The sequence below is a fragment of the Saccoglossus kowalevskii genome, chromosome 3 (assembly GCF_978046115.1).
Source record: "Saccoglossus kowalevskii chromosome 3, keSacKowa6.1, whole genome shotgun sequence".
Classification (NCBI taxonomy): Eukaryota; Metazoa; Hemichordata; class Enteropneusta; family Harrimaniidae; genus Saccoglossus; species Saccoglossus kowalevskii.
The window spans coordinates 45,979,150-46,006,650 of record NC_140643.1 but is presented as its reverse complement, the minus strand read 5'-3'; the positions used below and the strand labels follow the sequence as shown (position 1 = coordinate 46,006,650).

Below are 27,501 nucleotides of genomic sequence, written 5' to 3'. Positions count from 1 at the left end.
TCATACATTCAAATGTATGGATGGTACAAACCTTTTCAGACTCTTGATAGCGTGAATATAATTCCAGGACGAATCCCAATGTGCTTTCATCGTTTGTTGCAAACACCTCAACTCCATGTTTGTAATCATCCAATGCATGTGAAAATGTCACCAACATACTGTGTGAGAAAATAAAAAATAACATGATGGAAGGTAGTAATCAGATGTCAATTGGTGGTCATCACATGTCAAAGGGCGGCCATCACTTGTCGAAGTGTGGCCATCACATGTCATAGGCTGGTCATCACATGTCGTAGGGCAGCCATCACATGTCATAAGGTGGTCATCATGTGTCATAGGGTGGTCATCACATGTCGTAGGGTGGTCATCACATGTCATAGGGTGGTCATCACATGTTATAGGGTGGTCATCACATGTCGTAGGGTGGTCATCACATGTCGTAGGGCAGCCATCACTTGTCATAAGGTGGTCATCATGTGTCATAGGGTGGTCATCACATGTCGTAGGGTGGTCATCACATGTCATAGGGTGGTCATCACATGTCATAGGGTGGTCATCACATGTCATAAGGTGGTCATCACATGTTGTAGGGTGGTCATCACATGTCGTAGGGTGGTCATCACATGTCGTAGGGTGGTCATCACATGTCGTAGGGTGGTCATCACATGTCGTAGGGCGGCCATCACTTGTCGTAGGGTGGTCATCACATGTCATAAGGTGGTCATCACATGTCGTAGGGTGGTCATCACATGTCGTAGGGTGGTCATCACATGTCGTAGGGTGGTCATCACATGTCGTAGGGTGGTCATCACATGTCGTAGGGCGGCCATCACTTGTCGAAGTGTGGCCATCACATGTCGTGGGGTGGTCATCACATGTCGTAGGGTGGTCATCACATGTCGTAGGGTGGTCATCACATGTCGTAGGGTGGTCATCACATGTCGTAGGGTGGTCATCACATGTCGTAGGGTGGTCATCACATGTCATACATGTAGGGCGGCCATCACTTGTCGAAGTGTGGCCATCACATGTCATAAGGTGGCCATCACGTGTCGTAGGGTGGTCATCACATGTCGTAGGGTGGTGGTCATCACATGTCGTAGGGTGGTCATCTCATGTCATAGGGTGGCCATCACTTGTCGAAGTGTGGCCATCACATGTCGTGGGGTGGTCATCACATGTCGTAGGGTGGTCATCACATGTCGTAGGGTGGTCATCACATGTCGTAGGGTGGTCATCACATGTCGTAGGGTGGTCATCACATGTCGTAGGGTGGTCATCACATGTCATACATGTAGGGCGGCCATCACTTGTCGAAGTGTGGCCATCACATGTCATAAGGTGGCCATCACGTGTCGTAGGGTGGTCATCACATGTCGTAGGGTGGTGGTCATCACATGTCGTAGGGTGGTCATCTCATGTCATAGGGTGGCCATCACTTGTCGAAGTGTGGCCATCACTTGTCGAAGTGTGGCCATCACATGTCATAATGTGGCCATCACATGTTGTGGGGTGATCATCACATGTCGTAGGGTGATCATCACATGTTGTAGGGTGGTCATCACATGTCGTAGGGTGATCATCACATGTCGTAGGGTGATCATCACATGTCTTAGGGTGGTCATCACATGTTGTAGGGTGGTCATCACATGTTGTAGGGTGGTCATCACATGTCGTAGGGTGGTCATCACATGTCGTAGGGCGGCCATCACTTGTCGAAGTGTGGCCATCACATGTCATAATGTGGCCATCACATGTTGTGGGGTGATCATCACATGTCGTAGGGTGATCATCACATGTTGTAGGGTGGTCATCACATGTCGTAGGGTGATCATCACATGTCGTAGGGTGATCATCACATGTCTTAGGGTGGTCATCACATGTTGTAGGGTGGTCATCACATGTTGTAGGGTGGTCATCACATGTCGTAGGGTGGTCATCACATGTCGTAGGGTGGTCATCACATGTCGTAGGGCGATCATCACATGTCTTAGGGTGGTCATCACATGTTGTAGGGTGGTCATCACATGTTGTAGGGTGGTCATCACATGTCGTAGGGTGGTCATCACATGTCGTAGGGTGGTCATCACATGTCGTAGGGCGATCATCACATGTCGTAGGGCGATCATCACATGTCTTAGAGTGGTCATCACATGTTGTAGGGTGGTCATCACATGTTGTAGGGTGGTCATCACATGTTGTAGGGTGGTCATCACATGTCGTAGGGTGGTCATCACATGTCTTAGGGTGGTCAGTACATGTTGTAGGGTGGTCATCACGTGTCTTAGGGTGGTCATCACATGTCGTAGGGCAGCCATCACTTGTCATAAGGTGGTCATCATGTGTCATAGGGTGGTCATCACATGTCGTAGGGTGGTCATCACATGTCATAGGGTGGTCATCACATGTTATAGGGTGGTCATCACATGTCATAAGGTGGTCAATCACATGTCGTAGGGTGGTCATCACATGTCGTAGGGTGGTCATCACATGTCGTAGGGTGGTCATCACATGTCGTAGGGTGGTCATCACATGTCGTAGGGTGGTCATCACATGTCGTAGGGTGGTCATCACATGTCGTAGGGCGGCCATCACTTGTCGAAGTGTGGCCATCACATGTCGTGGGGTGGTCATCACATGTCGTAGGGTGGTCATCACATGTCGTAGGGTGGTCATCACATGTCGTAGGGTGGTCATCACATGTCGTAGGGTGGTCATCACATGTCATACATGTAGGGCGGCCATCACTTGTCGAAGTGTGGCCATCACATGTCATAAGGTGGCCATCACATGTCGTAGGGTGGTCATCACATGTCGTAGGGTGGTCATCACATGTCGTAGGGTGGTCATCTCATGTCATAGGGCGGCCATCACTTGTCGAAGTGTGGCCATCACTTGTCGAAGTGTGGCCATCACATGTCATAATGTGGCCATCACATGTTGTGGGGTGATCATCACATGTCGTAGGGTGATCATCACATGTTGTAGGGTGGTCATCACATGTCGTAGGGTGATCATCACGTCGTAGGGTGGTCATCACATGTTGTAGGGTGGTCATCACATGTTGTAGGGTGGTCATCACATGTCGTAGGGTGGTCATCACATGTCGTAGGGTGGTCATCACATGTCGTAGGGCGATCATCACATGTCTTAGGGTAGTCATCACATGTCGTAGGGTGGTCATCACATGTTGTAGGGTGGTCATCACATGTCGTAGGGTGGTCATCACATGTCTTAGGGTGGTCAGTACATGTTGTAGGGTGGTCATCACGTGTCTTAGGGTGGTCATCACGTGTCGTAGGGTGGTCATCACATGCCGTAGGGTGGTCATCACATGTCGTAGGGTGGTCATCACATGTCGTAGGGTGGTCATCACATGTCGTAGGGTGGTCATCACATGTCGTAGGGTGGTCATCACATGTCGTAGGGTGGTCATCACATGCCGTAGGGTGGTCATCACATGTCGTAGGGTGGTCATCACATGTCGTAGGGTGGTCATCACATGTCGTAGGGTGGTCATCACATGTCGTAGGGTGGTCATCACATGTCGTAGGGTGGGCATCACATGTCATAGGGTGGTCATCACATGTCGTAGGGTGGCCATCACATGTCGTAGGGTGGCCATCACATGTCGTAGGGTGGTCGTCACATGTCGTAGGGTGGTCATCAAATGTCGAAAGGTGGCAGTCATCAAATGTCGAAAGGTGGTGGTCATCATCAAATGTCGAAAGATGGTTGTCAAAGGTGGCCATGAAATGTCGAAGGGTGGCCATCACATAAGTGTATTATATCTTTACTACATAGCAGAATAAAGAGTGGTGAGCTAACTGACATGACTCACTTATTAGCAGTGGCGTTATTTCCTTCCAAAATGCCGCCACCCAGATTTAAAGTGGTGGACAAATGTGCAGCTGCTCCTTCAAGCCCTAATATAAAATGAAAGAAAAGCCAATTTTGTTTATATTTGCTATACATTTTGCCACTCGCAAATGACTCTTTTTCACCCCTTGTATACACTTGTTTTCTCGGGCCCTTTTTGTCACTCGCATACAACACATGTTTGCTACTTGGTACTTGCATATACATACCTCATCAACGACAGAAATAAATGTTCTATGTTCTTTGTGTAATTAGGTGTTCGTATTCAAGGAATTTTTCCATACAAAAACAATGAATCGAATGAATTTTGTTACCGATTGGCTTAATATTATCCCCAACGGGTCATTTGGCTGTGAAAGATTTGTATTTTTTCCCTGATTTGGAGGAATCTGAAAAACTTGTTTCACAACGCATTTATTTTATTATCTCTTGTGTGCCAGCAGACTGTGGTGCAATCAGACTGCAAAAAATGATGGTCTCTAAAGCTGGTCTCATCTCATTTCTGGCATCCAAGAGTCTCTAAATCTTTCTCAAATGGCATCTTGACCGGTTAGAGAGTCTTAAACCTGGTCTCATTTGCCATTTACCGGTAAATGGTATCATCCAGACCTCATGCTTAGGCATTTCATCACTCCAACGCATAACTATGTAACTCTTGCCCCTCATCAAATTGTCATAGAATTTACATTAGAATGCTGTTGACAGCAAAAATAAATATAAAAACATTGATATAAAGAATCATCATGACAGGACTGCTGTTGTTTCGTGCTGAACACTTGGTGGCGCTATACCTATCTGTTCTGATTTTTCAACATGGTGTAGTGAAAACAGCTAATCATTGAATGGGTTTAAATGGCGTTGATCACATAGACAACTTTATCTTTTAATGTCCAAATAGAAATTACCTATAAATACTATGTATGACATAAAACTCACAGGAATGGTAAAAAAATTCCCTTAACGCCTTAATTTTTACAAATAGATACTAAATTTGATGGAAATTGTGTCAAATTACAGAGTTCAACAATTACACTGGTTTGACAAATCATTAATCAGTGAATCATTTCATGTGTTAACTAGAATCTTTTTCCCTTAATCACACTGGTATGAGTGTACAAGATGTCTATTTCGTCTATGGTTGCAAAACTGTCAAGCCAACGTTTTTGTTCAAAGTTCTATTGTAACGACTTATAAATAACAAAATTTCAGAAAGTTTCTAGTTTCTCCCCGTTCACTTACTTTGCTGAATAAAAACCATTTTGTTAAAATTATCACTGGCATCTCTGATGAGTAATACTTTCTCATTACATTTATCTCTCTCTTGTTGGAACAACTCATCTACATCTTTGTGTCCTCCTTTCCTAGCTTCACCAACAGCTTTCGTCAAGTTACCAAAAATATTTTTCTTTATTTTGGCTTTTGTTGGAGCCTGGAGAAATGGAAATAAAATACAACTGTATGTATTTGTGATGGACAGTGAATGCAGATTTCCTACATTGTGACACAGATCTAGGTGGTCCCAAACATTCACGTCACATTGCAGATTTCCTACACTGTGACACAGATCTAGGTGGTCCCAAACATTCATGTCACATTGCAGATTTCCTACACTGTGACACAGATCTAGGTGGTCCCAAACATTCACGTCACATTGCAGATTTCCTACATTGTGACACAGATCTAGGTGGTCCCAAACATTCATGTCACATTGCAGATTTCCTACACTGTGACACAGATCTAGGTGGTCCCAAACATTACAATTGGATTTTGCAGTTTGGAGTTTTATGTTGTTCTTACATGCACCACGTATTTCTATGGGCTATATGCTTGTTGCTGTGGAACACCCGTCGTCGAAGTCAAGAAAACAGTACAAACTCAAGTTTGAAGTACCAAATTTATATATGTTGCACATATAGGAGTAGTCTTATTACACTGTTCAGGAAAGTCTCAATAGATGCATGTAGCCCAATAGACACTTTTTAAAGAGTTTTCAGTCTCATCTCACCGGTGATGGATGCCAGGCGCCAAAAATGCCTGGATGTCCAGCCTTGAGAATAATAATTAAACAAGAATACCAAAACATGTACCGGTACATAGGACTGCTGTCTGATGCATATACTGTATTTCACAAGTCAGTAAAAATCATTAAATGTTGCAGCAGTGAAAAGTTTACCCAACGAAAATATCTCTAAAATATACAAGATGTACACAAGTCTTTAGAGCTATTAAGCAGACAGCATACCCATCAATTCATTCACAGACGGCATACCCATCAACTCATTAACAGACGGCATACCCATCAACTCATTCACAGACGGCATACCCATCAACTCATTCACAGACGGCATACCCATCAACTCATTCACAGACGGCATACCCATCAACTCATTCACAGACGGCATACCCATCAACTCATTCACAGACGGCATACCCATCAACTCATTCACAGACGGCATACCCATCAACTCATTCACAGACGGCATACCCATCAACTCATTCAGACGGCATACCCATCAACTCATTCACAGACGGCATACCCATCAACTCATTCACAGACGGCATACCCATCAACTCATTCACAGACGGCATACCCATCAACTCATTCACAGACGGCATACCCATCAACTCATTCACAGACGGCATACCCATCAACTCATTCACAGACGGCATACCCATCAACTCATTCACAGAGAGCATACCCATCAACTCATTCACAGACGGCATACCCATCAATTCATTCACAGACGGCATACCCATCAATTCATTCACAGACGGCATACCCATCAACTCATTCACAGAGGGCATACCCATCAACTCATTCACAGACAGCATACCCATCAACTCATTCACAGACAGCATACCCATCAACTCATTCACAGACAGCATACCCATCAACTCATTCACAGACAGCATACCCATCAACTCATTCACAGACAGCATACCCATTAACTCATTCACAGACAGCATACCCATTAACTCATTTACAGACAGCATACCCATCAATTCATTCACAGACAGCACACCCATCAATTCATTCACAGACAGCATACCCATCAACTCATTCACAGACAGCATACACATCAACTCATTCACAGACAGCATACCCTTCAATTCATTCAGACAGCATACCAATCAATTCATTCACAGACAGCATACCCATCAATTCATTCACAGACAGCATACCCATCAACTCATTGACAGACAGCATACCCATCAACTAATTCACATGCAGCATACCCTTCAATTCACTCACAGACAGCATACCCATCAATTCATTCACAGACAGCATACCCATCAATTCATTCACAGACAGCATACCCATCAACTCATTGACAGACAGCATACCCATCAACTCATTCACATGCAGCATACCCATCAACTCATTCACATGCAGCATACCCATCAACTCATTCACAGACAGCATACCCATCAATTCATTCACAGACAGCATACCCATCAACTCATTCACAGACAGCATACCCATCAACTCATTCACAAACAGCATACCCATCAATTCATTCACAGACAGCATACCCATCAATTCATTCACAGACAGCATACCATCAACTCATTCAGACAGCATACCCATCAATTCATTCACAGACAGCATACCCATCAACTCATTCACAAACAGCATACCCATCAATTCATTCACAGACAGCATACCCATCAATTCATTGACAGACAGCATACCCATCAACTCATTCAGACAGCATACCCATCAACTCATTCACAGACAGCATACCCATCAACTCATTCACAAACAGCATACCCATCAATTCATTCACAGACAGCATACCCATCAATTCATTGACAGACAGCATACCCATCAATTCATTGACAGACAGCATACCCATCAATTCATTCACAGACAGCATACCCATCAACTCATTCACAGACAGCATACCCATCAATTCATTCACAGACAGCATACCCATCAACTCATTCACAGACAGCATACCCATCAACTCATTCACAGACAGCATACCCATCAATTCATTGACAGACAGCATACCCATCAATTCATTCACAGACAGCATACCCATCAACTCATTCACAGACAGCATACCCATCAATTCATTCACAGACAGCATACCCATCAACTCATTCACATACAGCATACCAATCAATTCATTCACAGACAGCATACCCATCAACTCATTGACAGACAGCATATCCATCAATTCATTCACAGACAGCATACCCATCAACTCATTCACATACAGCATACCAATCAATTCATTCACAGAGAGGATACCCATCAACTCATTCACAGACAGCATACCCATCAACTCATTCACAGACAGCATACCCATCAACTCATTCACATACAGCATACCCATCAATTCATTCACAGACAGCATACCCATCAACTCATTCACAGACAGCATACCCATCAACTCATTCACAGACAGCATACCAATCAATTCATTCACAGACAGCATACCAATCAATTCATTCAGACAGCATACCTATCAACTCATTCACAGACAGCATACCCATCAATTTATTCACAGACAGCATACCCATCAATTTATTCACAGACAGCATACCCATCAATTTATTCACAGACAGCATACCCATCAATTCATTCACAGACAGCATACCCATCAACTCATTGACAGACAGCATACCCATCAATTCATTGACAGACAGCATACCCATCAATTCATTCACAGACAGCATACCCATCAACTCATTCACAGACAGCATACCCATCAATTCATTCACAGACAGCATACCCATCAATTCATTCACAGACAGCATACCCATCAATTCATTCACAGACAGCATACCCATCAACTCATTGACAGACAGCATACCCATCAATTCATTCACAGACAGCATACCCATCAACTCCTTCACAGACAGCATACCCATCAATTCATTCACAGACAGCATACCCATCAATTCATTCACAGACAGCATACCCATCAACTCATTCACATACAGCATACCAATCAACTCATTCACAGACAGCATACCCATCAACTCATTCACAGACAGCATACCCATCAACTCATTCACAGACAGCATACCCATCAACTCATTCACATACAGCATACCCATCAATTCATTCACAGACAGCATACCCATCAACTCATTCACAGACAGCATACCCATCAACTCATTCACAGACAGCATACCAATCAATTCATTCACAGACAGCATACCAATCAATTCTTTCACAGACAGCATACCTATCAATTCATTTAGACAGCATACCCATCAATTCATTCACAGACAGCATACCCATCAATTCATTCACAGACAGCATACCTATCAACTCATTCACAGACAGCATACCAATCAACTCATTCACAGACAGCATACCTATCAACTCATTCACAGACAGCATACCAATCAATTCATTCAGACAGCATACCCATCAATTCATTCAGACAGCATACCTATCAACTCATTCACAGACAGCATACCCATCAACTCATTCACAGACAGCATACCCATCAATTCATTCACAGACAGCATACCCATCAATTCATTCACAGACAGCATACCCATCAATTCATTCACAGACATCATACACATCAACTCATTCACAGACGGCATACCCATCAATTCATTCACAGACAGCATACCCATCAATTTATTCACAGCATACCCATCAACTCTTTCACAGACAGCATACCCATCAATTCATTCACAGACAGCATACCCATCAATTCATTCTGACAGCATACCCATCAATTTATTCACAGACAAGACAGCATACCCATCAACTCATTCACAGACATCATACACATCAATTCATTCACAGACAGCATACCCATCAATTCATTCAGACAGCATACCCATCAATTCATTCAGACAGCATACCTATCAACTCATTCACAGACAGCATACCCATCAACTCATTCACAGACAGCATACCCATCAATTCATTCACAGACAGCATACCCATCAATTCATTCACAGACAGCATACCCATCAATTCATTCCCAGACAGCATACCCATCAATTCATTCACAGACAGCATACCCATCAATTCATTCACAGACATCATACACATCAACTCATCCACAGACGGCATACCCATCAATTCATTCACAGACAGCATACCCATCAATTTATTCACAGACAGCATACCCATCAACTCTTTCACAGACAGCATACCCATCAATTCATTCACAGACAGCATACCCATCAATTCATTCTGACAGCATACCCATCAATTTATTCACAGACAAGACAGCATACCCATCAACTCATTCACAGACATCATACACATCAATTCATTCACAGACAGCATACCCATCAATTCATTCAGACAACATACCCATCAACACATTCACAGACAGCATACCCATCAACTCATTCACAGACAGCATACCTATCAACTCATTCAGCATACCCATCACTCATTCACAGACAGCATACCCATCAACTCATTCACAGACAACATACCCATCAAGTCATTCACAGACAGCATACCCATCAATTCATTCACAGCCAGCATACCAATCAATTCATTCACAGACAGCATACCAATCAATTCATTCACAGACAGCATACCAATCAATTCTTTCACAGACAGCATACCTATCAATTCATTTAGACAGCATACCCATCAATTCATTCACAGACAGCATACCCATCAATTCATTCAGACAGCATACCCATCAATTCATTCACAGACAGCATACCTATCAACTCATTCACAGACAGCATACCAATCAACTCATTCACAGACAGCATACCTATCAACTCATTCACAGACAGCATACCAATCAATTCATTCAGACAGCATACCCATCAATTCATTCAGACAGCATACCTATCAACTCATTCACAGACAGCATACCCATCAATTCATTCACAGACAGCATACCCATCAATTCATTCACAGACAGCATACCCATCAATTCATTCACAGACAGCATACCCATCAATTCATTCACAGACATCATACACATCAACTCATTCACAGACGGCATACCCATCAATTCATTCACAGACGGCATACCCATCAATTCATTCACAGACAGCATACCCATCAATTTATTCACAGACAGCATACCCATCAACTCTTTCACAGACAGCATACCCATCAATTCATTCACAGACAGCATACCCATCAATTCATTCTGACAGCATACCCATCAATTTATTCACAGACAAGACAGCATACCCATCAACTCATTCACAGACAGCATACCCATCAACTCATTCACAGACAGCATACCCATCAACTCATTCACAGACAGCATACCCATCAACTCTTTCACAGACAGCATACCCATCAACTCTTTCACAGACAACATACCCATTAAGTCATTCACAGACAGCATACCCATCAAGTCATTCACAGACAGCATACCAATCAATTCATTCACAGACAGCAAACCAATCAATTCATTCACAGACAGCATATCCATCAACTCATTCACAGACAACATACCCACCAACTCATTCAGACAGCATACCCATCAACTCATTCACAGACAACATACCCATCACTCATTCACAGACAGCATACCCATCAACTCATTCACAGACAACATACCCATCAAGTCATTCACAGACAGCATACCCATCAATTCATTCACAGACAGCATACCCATCAACTCATTTACAGACAGCATACCCATCAACTCATTCACAAACAGCATACCCATCAATTCATTCACAGACAGCATACCCATCAATTCATATGACAGACAGCATACCCATCAATTCATTCACAGACAGCATACCCATCAACTCATTCACAGACAGCATACCCATCAATTCATTCAGACAGCATACCCATCAACTCATTCACAGACAACATACCCACCAATTCATTCAGACAGCATACCCATCAACTCATTCACAGACAGCATACCCATCAACTCATTCACAGACAGCATACCCATCAACTCATTCACAGACATCATACCCATCAACTCATTCACAGACAGCATACCCATCAAGTCATTCACAGACAGCATACCCATCAACTCATTCACAGACATCATACCCATCAACTCATTCACAGACAGCATAACCATCAATTCATTCACAGACAGCATACCCATCAACTCATTCACACAGCATACACATCAATTCATTCAGACAGCATACCCATCAACTCATTCACAGACAGCATACTCATCAATTCATTCACAGACAGCGTACCCATCAATTCATTCAAAGACAGCATACCCATCAATTCATTCAAAGACAGCATACCCATCAATTCATTCACAGACAGCATACCAATCAATTCATTCACAGACAGCATACCAATCAATTTATTCAAAGACAGCATACCAATCCATTTATTCACAGACAGCATACCAATCAATTCATCCACAGACAGCATACCCATCAACTCATTCACAGACAACATACCCACCAACTCATTCAGACAGCATACCCATCAATTCATTTACAGACAGCATACCCATCAACTCATTCAGACAGCATACCCATCAATTAATTGACAGACAGCATACCCATCAAGTCATTCACAGACAGCATACCCATCAATTCATTCACAGCCAGCATACCAATCAATTCATTCACAGACAGCATACCAATCAATTCATTCACAGACAGCATACCAATCAATTCTTTCACAGACAGCATACCTATCAATTCATTTAGACAGCATACCCATCAATTCATTCACAGACAGCATACCCATCAATTCATTCAGACAGCATACCCATCAATTCATTCACAGACAGCATACCTATCAACTCATTCACAGACAGCATACCAATCAACTCATTCACAGACAGCATACCTATCAACTCATTCACAGACAGCATACCAATCAATTCATTCAGACAGCATACCCATCAATTCATTCAGACAGCATACCTATCAACTCATTCACAGACAGCATACCCATCAATTCATTCACAGACAGCATACCCATCAATTCATTCACAGACAGCATACCCATCAATTCATTCACAGACAGCATACCCATCAATTCATTCACAGACATCATACACATCAACTCATTCACAGACGGCATACCCATCAATTCATTCACAGACGGCATACCCATCAATTCATTCACAGACAGCATACCCATCAATTTATTCACAGACAGCATACCCATCAACTCTTTCACAGACAGCATACCCATCAATTCATTCACAGACAGCATACCCATCAATTCATTCTGACAGCATACCCATCAATTTATTCACAGACAAGACAGCATACCCATCAACTCATTCACAGACAGCATACCCATCAACTCATTCACAGACAGCATACCCATCAACTCATTCACAGACAGCATACCCATCAACTCTTTCACAGACAGCATACCCATCAACTCTTTCACAGACAACATACCCATTAAGTCATTCACAGACAGCATACCCATCAAGTCATTCACAGACAGCATACCAATCAATTCATTCACAGACAGCAAACCAATCAATTCATTCACAGACAGCATATCCATCAACTCATTCACAGACAACATACCCACCAACTCATTCAGACAGCATACCCATCAACTCATTCACAGACAACATACCCATCACTCATTCACAGACAGCATACCCATCAACTCATTCACAGACAACATACCCATCAAGTCATTCACAGACAGCATACCCATCAATTCATTCACAGACAGCATACCCATCAACTCATTTACAGACAGCATACCCATCAACTCATTCACAAACAGCATACCCATCAATTCATTCACAGACAGCATACCCATCAATTCATATGACAGACAGCATACCCATCAATTCATTCACAGACAGCATACCCATCAACTCATTCACAGACAGCATACCCATCAATTCATTCAGACAGCATACCCATCAACTCATTCACAGACAACATACCCACCAATTCATTCAGACAGCATACCCATCAACTCATTCACAGACAGCATACCCATCAACTCATTCACAGACAGCATACCCATCAACTCATTCACAGACATCATACCCATCAACTCATTCACAGACAGCATACCCATCAAGTCATTCACAGACAGCATACCCATCAACTCATTCACAGACATCATACCCATCAACTCATTCACAGACAGCATAACCATCAATTCATTCACAGACAGCATACCCATCAACTCATTCACACAGCATACACATCAATTCATTCAGACAGCATACCCATCAACTCATTCACAGACAGCATACTCATCAATTCATTCACAGACAGCGTACCCATCAATTCATTCAAAGACAGCATACCCATCAATTCATTCAAAGACAGCATACCCATCAATTCATTCACAGACAGCATACCAATCAATTCATTCACAGACAGCATACCAATCAATTTATTCAAAGACAGCATACCAATCCATTTATTCACAGACAGCATACCAATCAATTCATCCACAGACAGCATACCCATCAACTCATTCACAGACAACATACCCACCAACTCATTCAGACAGCATACCCATCAATTCATTTACAGACAGCATACCCATCAACTCATTCAGACAGCATACCCATCAATTAATTGACAGACAGCATACCCATCAATTCATTCACAGACAGCATACCCATCAACTCATTCAGACAGCATACCCATCAACGCATTCACAGACAGCATACCCATCAACTTGTTCACAAACAGCATACCCATCAATTCATTCACAGACAGCATACCCATCAACTCATTCACAGACAGCATACCCATCAATTCATTCAGACAGCATACCCATCAACTCATTCACAGACAACATACCCACCAACTCATTCAGACAGCATACCCATCAACTCATTCACAGACAGCATACCCATCAATTCATTCACAGACAGCATACCCATCAATTCATTCAGACAGCATACCCATCAATTTATTCACAGACAGCATACCCATCAACTCATTCAGACAGCATACCCATCAACTCATTCACAGACAGCATACCAATCAACTCATTCACAAACAGCATACATATCAATTCATTCACAGACAGCATACATATCAATTCATTCACAGACAGCATACCCATCAATTCATTGACAGACAGCATACCCATCAATTCATTCACAGACAGCATACCCATCAATTCATTCACAAACATACCCATCAATTCATTCACAGACAGCATACCCATCAATTCATTCAGATAGCATACCCATCAACTCATTCACATACAACATGCCCACCAACTCATTCAGACAGCATACCCATCAATTCATTGACAGACAGCATACCCATCAATTCATTCACAGACAGCATACCCATCAACTCATTCACAGACAGCATACCCATCAACTCATTCACAGACAGCATACCCATCAATTCATTCACAAACATACCCATCAATTCATTCACAGACAGCATACATATCAATTCATTCACAGACAGCATACCCATCAATTCATTCACAGACAGCATACCCATCAACTCATTCACAAACATAGCCATCAATTCATTCACAGACAGCATACCCATCAATTCATTCACAGACAGCATACCCATCAATTCATTCACAGACAGCATACCCATCAACTCATTCACAGACAGCATACCCATCAATTCATTCACAAACATACCCATCAATTCATTCACAGACAGCATACCCATCAATTCATTCAGATAGCATACCCATCAACTCATTCACAGAAAACATGCCCACCAACTCATTCAGACAGCATACCCATCAACTCATTCACAGACAGCATACCCATCAACTCATTCACATACAGCATACCCATCAACTCATTCAGACAGCATACCCATCAATTAATTGACAGACAGCATACCCATCAATTCATTCACAGACAGCACACCCATCAACTCATTCACAGACAGCATACCCATCAACTCATTCACAGACAGCATACCCATCAACTCATTCACAGACAGCATACCAATCAACTCATTCACAGACAGCATACCCATCAACTCATTCACAGACAGCATAGCAATCAATTCATTCACAGACAGCATACCAATCAATTCATTCACAGACAGCATATCCATCAACTCATTCACAGACAACATACCCACCAACTCATTCAGACAGCATACCCATCAACTCATTCACAGACAACATACCCACCAACTCATTCAGACAGCATACCCATCAACTCATTCACAGACAACATACCCACCAACTCATTCAGACAGTATACCCATCAACTCATTCACAGACAGCATACCCATCAACTCATTCACAGACAGCATACCCATCAATTCATTCACAGACAGCATACCCATCAACTCATTCACAAACAGCATACCCATCAATTCATTCACAGACAGCATACCCATCAATTCATTGACAGACAGCATACCCATCAATTCATTCACAGACAGCATACCCATCAACTCATTCACAGACAGCATACCCATCAATTCATTCACAGACAGCATACCTATCAACTCATTCAGACAGCATACCCATCAACTCATTCACAGACAGCATACCCATCAACTCATTCACAGACAGCATACCCATCAATTCATTCACAAACATACCCATCAATTCATTCACAGACAGCATACCCATCAATTCATTCAGATAGCATACCCATCAACTCATTCACAGACAACATGCCCACCAACTCATTCAGACAGCATACCAATCAACTCATTCACAGACAGCATACCCATCAACTCATTCACAGACAGCATACCCATCAACTCATTCACAGACAGCATACCCATCAATTCATTCACAAACATACCCATCAATTCATTCACAGACAGCATACCCATCAATTCATTCAGATAGCATACCCATCAACTCATTCACAGACAACATGCCCACCAACTCATTCAGACAGCATACCCATCAACTCATTCACAGACAGCATACCCATCAACTCATTCACAGACAGCATACCCATCAACTCATTCAGACAGCATACCCATCAATTGACAGACAGCATACCCATCAATTCATTCACAGACAGCACACCCATCAACTCATTCACAAACATAGCCATCAATTCATTCACAGACAGCATACATATCAATTCATTCACAGACAACATACCCATCAATTCATTCACAGACAGCATACCCATCAACTCATTCACAGACAGCATACCCATCAACTCATTCAGACAGCATACCCATCAATTGACAGACAGCATACCCATCAATTCATTCACAGACAGCACACCCATCAACTCATTCACAAACATAGCCATCAATTCATTCACAGACAGCATACATATCAATTCATTCACAGACAGCATACCCATCAATTCATTGACAGACAGCATACCCATCAATTCATTCACAGACAGCATACCCATCAACTCATTCACAGACAGCATACCCATCAATTCATTCACAAACATACCCATCAATTCATTCACAGACAGCATACCCATCAATTCATTCAGATAGCATACCCATCAACTCATTCACAGACAACATGCCCACCAACTCATTCAGACAGCATACCCATCAACTCATTCACAGACAGCATACCCATCAACTCATTCACAGACAGCATACCCATCAACTCATTCAGACAGCATACCCATCAATTAATTGACAGACAGCATACCCATCAATTCATTCACAGACAGCATACCCATCAATTCATTCACAGACAGCATACCCATCAACTCATTCACAAACAGCATACCCATCAATTCATTCACAGACAGCATACCCATCAATTCATTGACAGACAGCATACCCATCAATTCATTCACAGACAGCATACCCATCAACTCATTCACAGACAGCATACCCATCAATTCATTCACAGACAGCATACCTATCAACTCATTCAGACAGCATACCCATCAACTCATTCACAGACAGCATACCCATCAACTCATTCACAGACAGCATACCCATCAATTCATTCACAAACATACCCATCAATTCATTCACAGACAGCATACCCATCAATTCATTCAGATAGCATACCCATCAACTCATTCACAGACAACATGCCCACCAACTCATTCAGACAGCATACCCATCAACTCATTCACAGACAGCATACCCATCAACTCATTCACAGACAGCATACCCATCAACTCATTCACAGACAGCATACCCATCAATTCATTCACAAACATACCCATCAATTCATTCACAGACAGCATACCCATCAATTCATTCAGATAGCATACCCATCAACTCATTCACAGACAACATGCCCACCAACTCATTCAGACAGCATACCCATCAACTCATTCACAGACAGCATACCCATCAACTCATTCACAGACAGCATACCCATCAACTCATTCAGACAGCATACCCATCAATTGACAGACAGCATACCCATCAATTCATTCACAGACAGCACACCCATCAACTCATTCACAGACAGCACACCCATCAATTCATTCACAGACAGCATACCAATCAACTCATTCACAAACATAGCCATCAACTCATTCACAGACAGCATACATATCAATTCATTCACAGACAGCATACATATCAATTCATTCACAGACAGCATACCCATCAATTCATTGACAGACAGCATACCCATCATTTCATTCACAGACAGCATACCCATCAACTCATTCACAGTCAGCATACCCATCAATTCATTCACAAACATACCCATCAATTCATTCACAGACAGCATACCCATCAATTCATTCAGATAGCATACCCATCAACTCATTCACAGACAACATGCCCACCAACTCATTCAGACAGCATACCCATCAACTCATTCACAGACAGCATACCCATCAACTCATTCACAGACAGCATACCCATCAACTCATTCAGACAGCATACCCATCAATTAATTGACAGACAGCATACCCATCAATTCATTCACAGACAGCACACCCATCAACTCATTCACAGACAGCATACCCATCAACTCATTCACAGACAGCATACCAATCAACTCATTGACAGACAGCATACCCATCAACTCATTCACAGACAGCATAGCAATCAATTCATTCACAGACAGCATACCAATCAATTCATTCACAGACAGCATATCCATCAACTCATTCACAGACAACATACCCACCAACTCATTCAGACAGCATACCCATCAACTCATTCACAGACAACATACCCACCAACTCATTCAGACAGCATACCCATCAACTCATTCACAGACAACATACCCACCAACTCATTCAGACAGTATACCCATCAACTCATTCACAGACAGCATACCCATCAACTCATTCACAGACAGCATACCCATCAATTCATTCACAGACAGCATACCCATCAACTCATTCACAAACAGCATACCATCAATTCATTCACAGACAGCATACCCATCAATTCATTGACAGACAGCATACCCATCAATTCATTCACAGACAGCATACCCATCAACTCATTCACAGACAGCATACCCATCAATTCATTCACAGACAGCATACCCATCAACTCATTCACAGACAGCAAACCCATCAATTCATTCACAGACAGCATACCCATCAACTCATTCACAGACAGCATACCCATCAACTCATTCACAGACAGCATACCCATCAATTCATTCACAGACAGCATACCCATCAACTCATTCACAGACAGCATACCCATCAACTCATTCACAGACAGCATACCCATCAACTCATTCACAGACAGCATACCCATCAACTCATTCACAGACATACATTTCCATGATATACAATATATATGAAACACGTTGAAAAAACAATCAACGATTTACTCACTTCTGTGTCAGTCAGAAATTTTCCTAGAGTTTCATCTTTTCCTAGTAAATTATGTTTTATTACTAGCTGAAGATATTTTTCCAAACTACGACAATCTTTTTTGAATTCATCTCCAATGAGGGTCCGACTACTGCTACCAAGTTGTTTCTTGGACTTTGCTTCAGCTCCGGATGCAGAAACACCAACTTTGGGCGGCATGGGTGGAATCTGTAGTTTAATTTAGTTCATAGTTGTAAATTAGTAGGTAACAAGTGTACGTACAGTAATATTATAATAATTTGTGTCATTATCTGCTCTTGACAATCGTTTCATGAAACTCATTTCTGTAAAGTAACTTCTGATTTTTGTTCACTACACTTTCTCCAACTCTTGAATGAACAATGACTTTATGTTGACTTTGTGCTTTATTTGCACACAGTCTTATTTTCTGTAAAAGCCCTTGTCGTTATATTGTATCGGAGCCGAACTACTGCTTCTCTCACTGATTAACCAAAGATTATCTCCAATGCGTTTACACAGTCAGGAGCGGTACAAGAGCCAGGATCTGCCGGAGTTCAACTCAGTTCGATCAGAGCCCTTAAATATACTTAGTATGAAAACAAAATGGCTGAAAAAAAATGTTGGTGTTGTGCTTGTGTTGTTTCTTTACATGGCACGATGCTGTTGAGCTGGGAGAAGTCATAATTCACTGGTGTTATGATTTAGGTATCTCAAACAAACAGAATACATGGCAGCTAAAATACGCTCAATGTGTTACAGTCTATTCACTTAAGTTATTGTCATGCAAATTTACCATCTTTTAATTATTCAACTGTTGTGATATGTGTAACAATTGTCAACCTAAACCTAGTAGGAACACATCACCGTACTGTGATTGTACAATTTTTATCTTCGGTGAAAAGATTCTTCAGTCGTCCTTTCAAGTTTTTGCCACACAATTTTGTATGCCATTTTTCTGTTTCCCGTTGTGGAGCTATCAATCTATCACAGTAATTATTTACACTGTCAAATAGATATTAGGGTGCGTACCTCTTCGTCAAATCAGAAATTACACGAAATTACAAACAATGTTGTCTCCGCCATAAGTAAAATTTACTTGAAGAAGACAACTGAAGGCGCGATTTCAGCCCGATAGTTGGACCCAATGCGTATACACAGAAGGAGCCATGTCGGGGCCCAACCCTAACGGAGTTTAACCGTGAGTGATTATTGGAGCCGAACTTGGCTCGAGCCAAACGTGTATAGACAGCCATTTTTGCTGGCTTGAGGCACAGGGCTCCTATAAAATGCTGTCGTGTAAACAGTTACATGTTCAGTAATTTAACCCTTTGACCTTTGACCCTTTGAGTGCCTAAATCAACTTTAGTCACCCTTCATATATCAAAAACTAATCAAGAGATTATAGAAAATAGAAATTTTGCAATAACATTTTTTACGAAAATATGTTGTTCATATTAAATTTATTACAACTCTTTTATTTTTACCCCATGATATTTTTCATGCTCACTATGGGGCTTGTCAAAACTATTTTGGTTACGGAAATGTGCAGCTCATGTAATTCTTGATGTTCAGGCAGAAACTCATCTAAAGTTCTATTTAGATCTCTTCGTTGATCTCTTGTCCATTTCACATTGTAACTCCAGTTTTTAAGTCATTTAACTATTTAGCACCTCTATATGAGAGAAATGTTTACCTATACTACAGATGCATGCAGTTGCCAACAACTTTATATCAAGGCAGAACCTGAAGCACACAAGGTAGTTTTTAAAACAGCCTGCTCATAGCAGGAGCATGTGTGTGAAATAGTTTAGAACAGGAAATTAGGCAATCAGATAGCATCTGATATTTTTAAACACAGATATTTAAAGAAATTTGTTGATGCATTTTAACTACATTCCATTTGAGATCGCATTTATATATAGTTTGTCAGTCATTTTAATTACTATCTATAGTCATGTATGTAATCTAAGTGAAAACTGTGTTATCCTCATTAAATAAAGTATAATTATATTACTATTATATGGCTATATTTCTGTTTCTACCAAATTAAATTTGTGCATCTACTGAGCATGTTACTGCATGTATCAGCAATGCATTATGGAAAGGAAATATACCTGGAAATTAGAATTAATGTTTATTTTTTGAAATGTTCCAACAATATTAGGATTTATATCAATAACAATACAAAAGTTTTTCATTTTATACCCTGAGCAAATTTTTGAGTTGTGAAGAGTAATTTCGCCATAAAAACAAGTGTAAAAATTGTCTAGCGACTACAATATTTGTTTCCATGTTTGGTATCTGGCAAAGCCATATTAATGAATTAGGTATGACAAACATGACATATCATTTTTAATTTGTCTTGAATCTTCTTTAATAACTAACCAGTTTCCACTAATTTGAATTAATATTACCATATTTAACCCTCTTTTAGCCAATATATATTTTGTGTTATCCTACTGACACCATAAAAAAACGTGTGAAAATAGAGGGCATTTTTGCCTGATACCTTAAAATACCATAGCCATTTTTGCACATTGTCTCTTTTGGTTTTACATCTCCCGAACTTTAGATTATGGAATATTCTTACAACTTCTTGTATGCATTATATCTATTATGATGTCCTTTATGTATTATACTACTTTTATGAAATAAACGAAAGGTATTTTTCTAGTCATCACTAAAAAATCACACATGGCTTTTTATGGATTGGGCTATATTGCTGTTGGTATGGATTTATGGTTTATTATGGTATCAGCTATTATGGACATTATGGTTTTTTATGGTAAAATTTGTTACACTTGGATTGAATATGGTAATTTATGGCATTTTATATGATACTTGATTGTGAAATGGTATATTATGGCTTCAGATTTAAAATTTTATGGTAATATATGGTGTCAGAGTTCACTAAACCATGTGTTACTATACCATCAAGATTTCATTAAAATTTGATACACAGGTGCAAATCTGTTTGGACTAATGACATATTTTTGCTTCTATCTGTCCAGACGTTTTTGTTTATCATATTTATACTTAGTTTTTCTTTAGCCAAAATATATCAGTGGTCAAACTGTAGAAATGTTCATTTCTTTTGATAAACAAATTCTTCTAGTGCCGCTAGTCTATAAACAAATGAAGATCATTAACATTTTCAAAATGACAGCTGTTTTAGCCCATAAAAAAGTTACGACACGGGCAGTACATGTAAATGCTAAATCTGTTGACATCATTTTGAGTTTCAAAATTATTCAGAGTTTAACAGAATTTGATCATCGCATTTAGGTAATTATATTTTCTCAAATAAAAACCTGAAGCCATATTTTACCATAACATGGTATTTTATGGTCCAATGATTTCCTTTCCCAAGCCATAAAAACCCATATTGTCTGGCAGAATACTTATTCCTTCTGAAACCATAAAGTACCATATTTTGTGGTCCTGAGGTTATGATAAAATAAATGTGTATTCCCAAACCATATTTTACCATAATATGGTATTTTATGGACCAACGATTTCCTTTCCCAATCCATAACAACCCATATTATCTGGCTGAGTACTTATTCCTTCTGAAACCATAAAGTACCATATCTTTAATTATTACTGTAGCCATATAATGCCATAAGATAAATGCCCTACGTTCTGCACAATCTGAACGCATAAAATACCATATAATTGATTTTAGACTGGAAACACCCCAAGCCATACAAAACCATATTTTGGGGGGTTAACATTTTTTTTGGACCCCCCAAATTCAAATTCTCAAGTAGCATAGTTACTTGATAAACCATGACTTACTCTTTTAGGCAAGTTCACTTTTATCTCTGGTTTCATGATTTATTAACAAAATTCACAGCTGTCATGTTTATCGTAATTAGCATATTTTTGTAACCCTCCTCTAATCGTACAATTTAATTTATGTGTCTGAATTTCATGAAATGAGAAGACAATATTCTATTCTAAATGGAAAACCAAGTTTAATGTCAATCTGATTACTTAAAAGGCAGTACTTGACAATTGAAATTGGTTGAAATTACACAAAAAGTCTTGGCTAGATAGTGTGAAATGTATGCTGGAAAAATAGGTGTCCATTTTTCACATGGTATTTTATGGCGTCGGTAAGAAGAGGGTTAATTCACTCAAGCTAAAGATTAATCAGCAATTCTGCCGGTGACAGAGAGATAGAATCTAGGTCAGAGGACGCCCCATGACCCCAAGATTCTTTTACCCCTTACGTGACCGAGGCCACATGGCAGCGCCATAGGCAGCAGTCAATCACTTTGGTTCCTTTCTCTCCGCCTCGAGGACTTAGACCACCGCGACGGAAAGAGTGGGGAGGTTGGGGGGGGGGGACCCGGAGTCTATGGTGGGTATGAACTATGTGAATAGGCGGGTTCGGAGAACCCTCGCCTAAATTCGCTACGTTCAATTACCCACCATAGACTCCGGTCAGTCAAAATGACTATTTTGAACTGTAGGCAGAGTCAGACGCCGAGAGGTGGCGGGTTTTTCCGAGAAAACAGAAAAAAAAATGATGAAAGTCTTTTCCCAGACTGGAATGAACACAAACTCAAAACCTTAGTTAAGACCCAAGAAGGGTCATGTCTTACCTTGCCTGTGCTGTCCCCGAAGCAAGAAGCCAATGCTGCTGTGGTGATAGGGTTCGGTGCGCCTGAGAAAGCTAGACCAAGCCGAATTCGGGGGTGATAAGCTTGAAGTGGGACCGAAACAGTTTGCACGAGGGCGTAGGTCGAAAAAAGAAGCAAAACCTGGGAGCTTCCTGGAAGTGCTAGTGGTACAGACAATCTGCCCGCAAAAATGCAGAGACTGACTTATCGCCTATGTGCAGGGACCCCTGCTGTCGTTCAGGCTGGGTCAGTAATCAAAGCCTGACCCACTACAACAGGGCCTAACCTGAAGAGACCCTGCTCAATAGATTGGGTGTCTCTTAGGTAGTAGTTGATGAAGACGTTCTGCATTCTCCAGAAGCCTGCCCTCAGAATGTGTTCGAGGGGGGTGCCTGACGCTAGCGCTAGTGAGTTAGCAATCACACGGACCTCATGTGCTCGTACTTGGTGTCTCTGCAAGGTCTGTGAGGATAGTGTATTATAGACCTCCAGTACAGTCGCAGTAATCCACCTGCCGATGGAAGTTGGGGAAGCCGGCTTATCTTGTTTGCCAGGGCCATAACACAAAAACATGTGTTTGGTTCCCCGTCTGGAAAACCTGGTACGGTTCTCGTAGTAACTCAGCGCTCGGACCGGCAGAGAAGCAATTCCTCCTGATCCTCCGGATCGACAATATTTGACAGCCGGGGGATGACGATCGGTTGAGGATTGTGTCCTGGGATTTGGTTCTTGGCGAGAAATCCGATTTGTGTCTTTAGCAAAACTTGATCGTCCATAAAGACAGCACAACCGTCTGCGAAGGACAGTGCGCCTAGCTCTGACCGGTGCCTACCTGAGGCGAAGGCCAGTAGAAAGACTGTTTACCACGTCAAAAATTTGAGTGGTGCTGAAACGAGGGGCTCAAAGGGAGGTCTGCTTAGGGCTGATAAAACAACCGACAGGTTGCAATTGGGCGGTTCCCTTGAACGGGCCCTGGGCCTCTGATTATGGAAAGCAGTAAACAGTCTCCTAATAATGGGACAATCGGCTAGACTTGACCCCAAAGAGTTTTCTATGGCGGGGGACAAGGCTGACCTGTAGCCAACGTCTGCTACCTGGCCATAGAGGGATGGCATGGATCAATCTCTCTTCCACTACACCAACTGGTTTATGCTCGCCATTTCGAGTCGTAGGCAGCATTGGTGGAATCCCTGTTCGCCATGGCCAGGACGTTGGCAGCCCGCTTACATAGACCTTTCATCTGCGTGAGTCTACTGAGAGCCTCCATGCGTGTTAGTGGTACACTGCTGGGCTTGTTGGTAGTGTGCCGTCCGGTTGGGATAGCAAGTCCGGTATGTCCGGCAGCACTACCGGTGTTTCGACTATCATTTCCAGCATGAGCGTAAACCAGGCCTTGGTCGGCCAATTGGGTGCCACCAGAGTTAATATGGTGGGCTCTTGTCGAAGTTTCTCCAGTACCCGGTGAATTAGCGGGAAGGGAGGAAAGGTGTACGCATCCATGTGGGACCAGGGGATCGATAAGGCGTCCACGGCCCAGGCTCCTGGTGTCGGCAGGTGTGTTACCTACGTCAGGAACTTGGCGTTCTGGGGTGTGGCAAACAGGTCTATCTTTGGGCCGTCCCACATCTGAAACAGCCTGGAGGCTACCCACTGGGGGATCTGCCACTCAGTGTTCTGGAGACGGAGGCACCATGAAAGGGCGTCTACCAGACCGTTTCTCACCCCTGGAAGGTGGTGTGCGGTTAGCTCCACATTGTATTCAAGGCACCAAAGGAGAATTTGCTCTGCTAGGACCGACAACGATGGGAAACGCGTCCCCCCTCCTTGTTGATGTAGGAGACCAACGCTGTGTTGTCTGTGTGGAGAAGGACTCTGTGGTCTCGAACTTCGGGTCGAAAGCGTGAAAGTGCTAGGTGCACTGCTTTCAGCTTGAGCCAGTTGATATGGTGGTCCCGAATCCACTGCCGGGGCCATATTCCTTGGGCATGTTTGTCCAAAAAATGCGCTCCCCACCCTTGGAGGGAGGCGTCTGTTACCAGAGTCATAGCTGTGACGAGTGGGTCCAAGGGGAACCCCTGCCCGAGGTTGGTCAGTGAGGATACTCGCTGTTTAGTTCCCGTAGGTGAGCTCGGTGTTCCAATAACAAGTGTTGGACCGGGCGGCTGCGTAGTGCGGCCTGGGGAACTACCCTTCGAACGGAGGTCATCATTCCGATGAGCCGCATTAATTCTCGGAGGGACACTGAAGGAACGCTGACTAGGCGTTCTGCTAGGTTGCTTAACGCTAGGCAACGCGCTTGAGAAGGGCGAACCAGGCCTACTTCTGTGTCGAACTACATGCGCAGAAACACCAACTCTTGAGTCGGGTCGGGATGGGATTTTTGTGATTTACTAGAAAGCCCAACTGGTGAAGTAAATCCTGTGTAAGCCTTATATGTCTGGCTAATAACCCCTTGTCTGGGTTGTGTATCAACCAGTTGTCTAGGTACGGATTGATATGTACCGACATTTGGTGGAGCAGCAGTACTACCTGTTTCATCACTCTGGTGAACACGTAGATAACCCGAATACTTGGCCCAGATGGGCGAATCGAAGGAGAGGGCAACTCGCTGGGTTGGTATGTATAGGTAAGTGTCGCATAAGTCCAAAGAGGCTAGCCAGTAAAGCCGGTGGATGGAGAGTAGGACACTGGATGGTGTCTCCATGCGGAACCGATCAAGAAGTACATACTGGTTTAGTATGCTTAGGTCCAGAACCGGATGCCAGCCGCCTGTAGATTTTGATACTACGAATACATTTGAGTAGAAATAATTCTGTGTATGGCGTCCTTTCTTAGCAAACTGTCTACTTCCTGTCTGATTGCTTCCGCCTTGCGGGGATCCCCTGGCAGTGCCCCCAACGGGTCTTCTGATTTTGTCCCACGAATTGGGGTCCAAATCCGAGATTGCCCCGATGGGGTAGCGTTTAGTCCAGCAAAAGGGGTTATGCAAAAGATTACCCCAGCCTGGGGCTTTTGGAGTTACCTCCTCTGCAGCTAACCAACGACCGCCCCTCAACAACGTCTGCACGCCGTCCGCCACGCTCAACGCTCGGCTGGACCAGGGGAGACGTGCAGATGGGTCAATCTGGATCCTGGCGCCTGCGATCCCATCAGTGTAGAAGCGACCGTAAGCGGCTGCTTTAGGATCGAGGGTGGGGGAATATACACCGTGTCACCTGGACTGATAATATTCCGCATCACCCCAACAGAGTGGCTCACAGAGTCATTACGCATTGTGGACTCTGAGGGACCACCCGAGGTACCCACTGTATCCGACGCAAACAAACTGCCTCCTCTTAGCCTAAATATGTGAGCGAGAGTGTGTTCAAGAGTGCGTCATGACA

General features: G+C 42.5%; 1 protein-coding gene across 1 annotated transcript in view; it reads right to left on the bottom strand.

The window, feature by feature from the left end:
• Positions 1-27,501, bottom strand: part of LOC102803434 (sorting nexin-5-like) — a 34,335-nt gene that overhangs the window by 3,163 nt on the left and 3,671 nt on the right. The window contains exons 4-7 of the mRNA XM_085497535.1: positions 19,491-19,697; positions 5,119-5,308; positions 3,842-3,926; positions 32-158 (exon numbers count right to left, since the gene is read on the bottom strand). Coding sequence (XP_085353661.1) covers positions 32-158; positions 3,842-3,926; positions 5,119-5,308; positions 19,491-19,697 — 609 coding nt within the window. The remainder of the gene's footprint in view (positions 1-31; positions 159-3,841; positions 3,927-5,118; positions 5,309-19,490; positions 19,698-27,501) is intronic.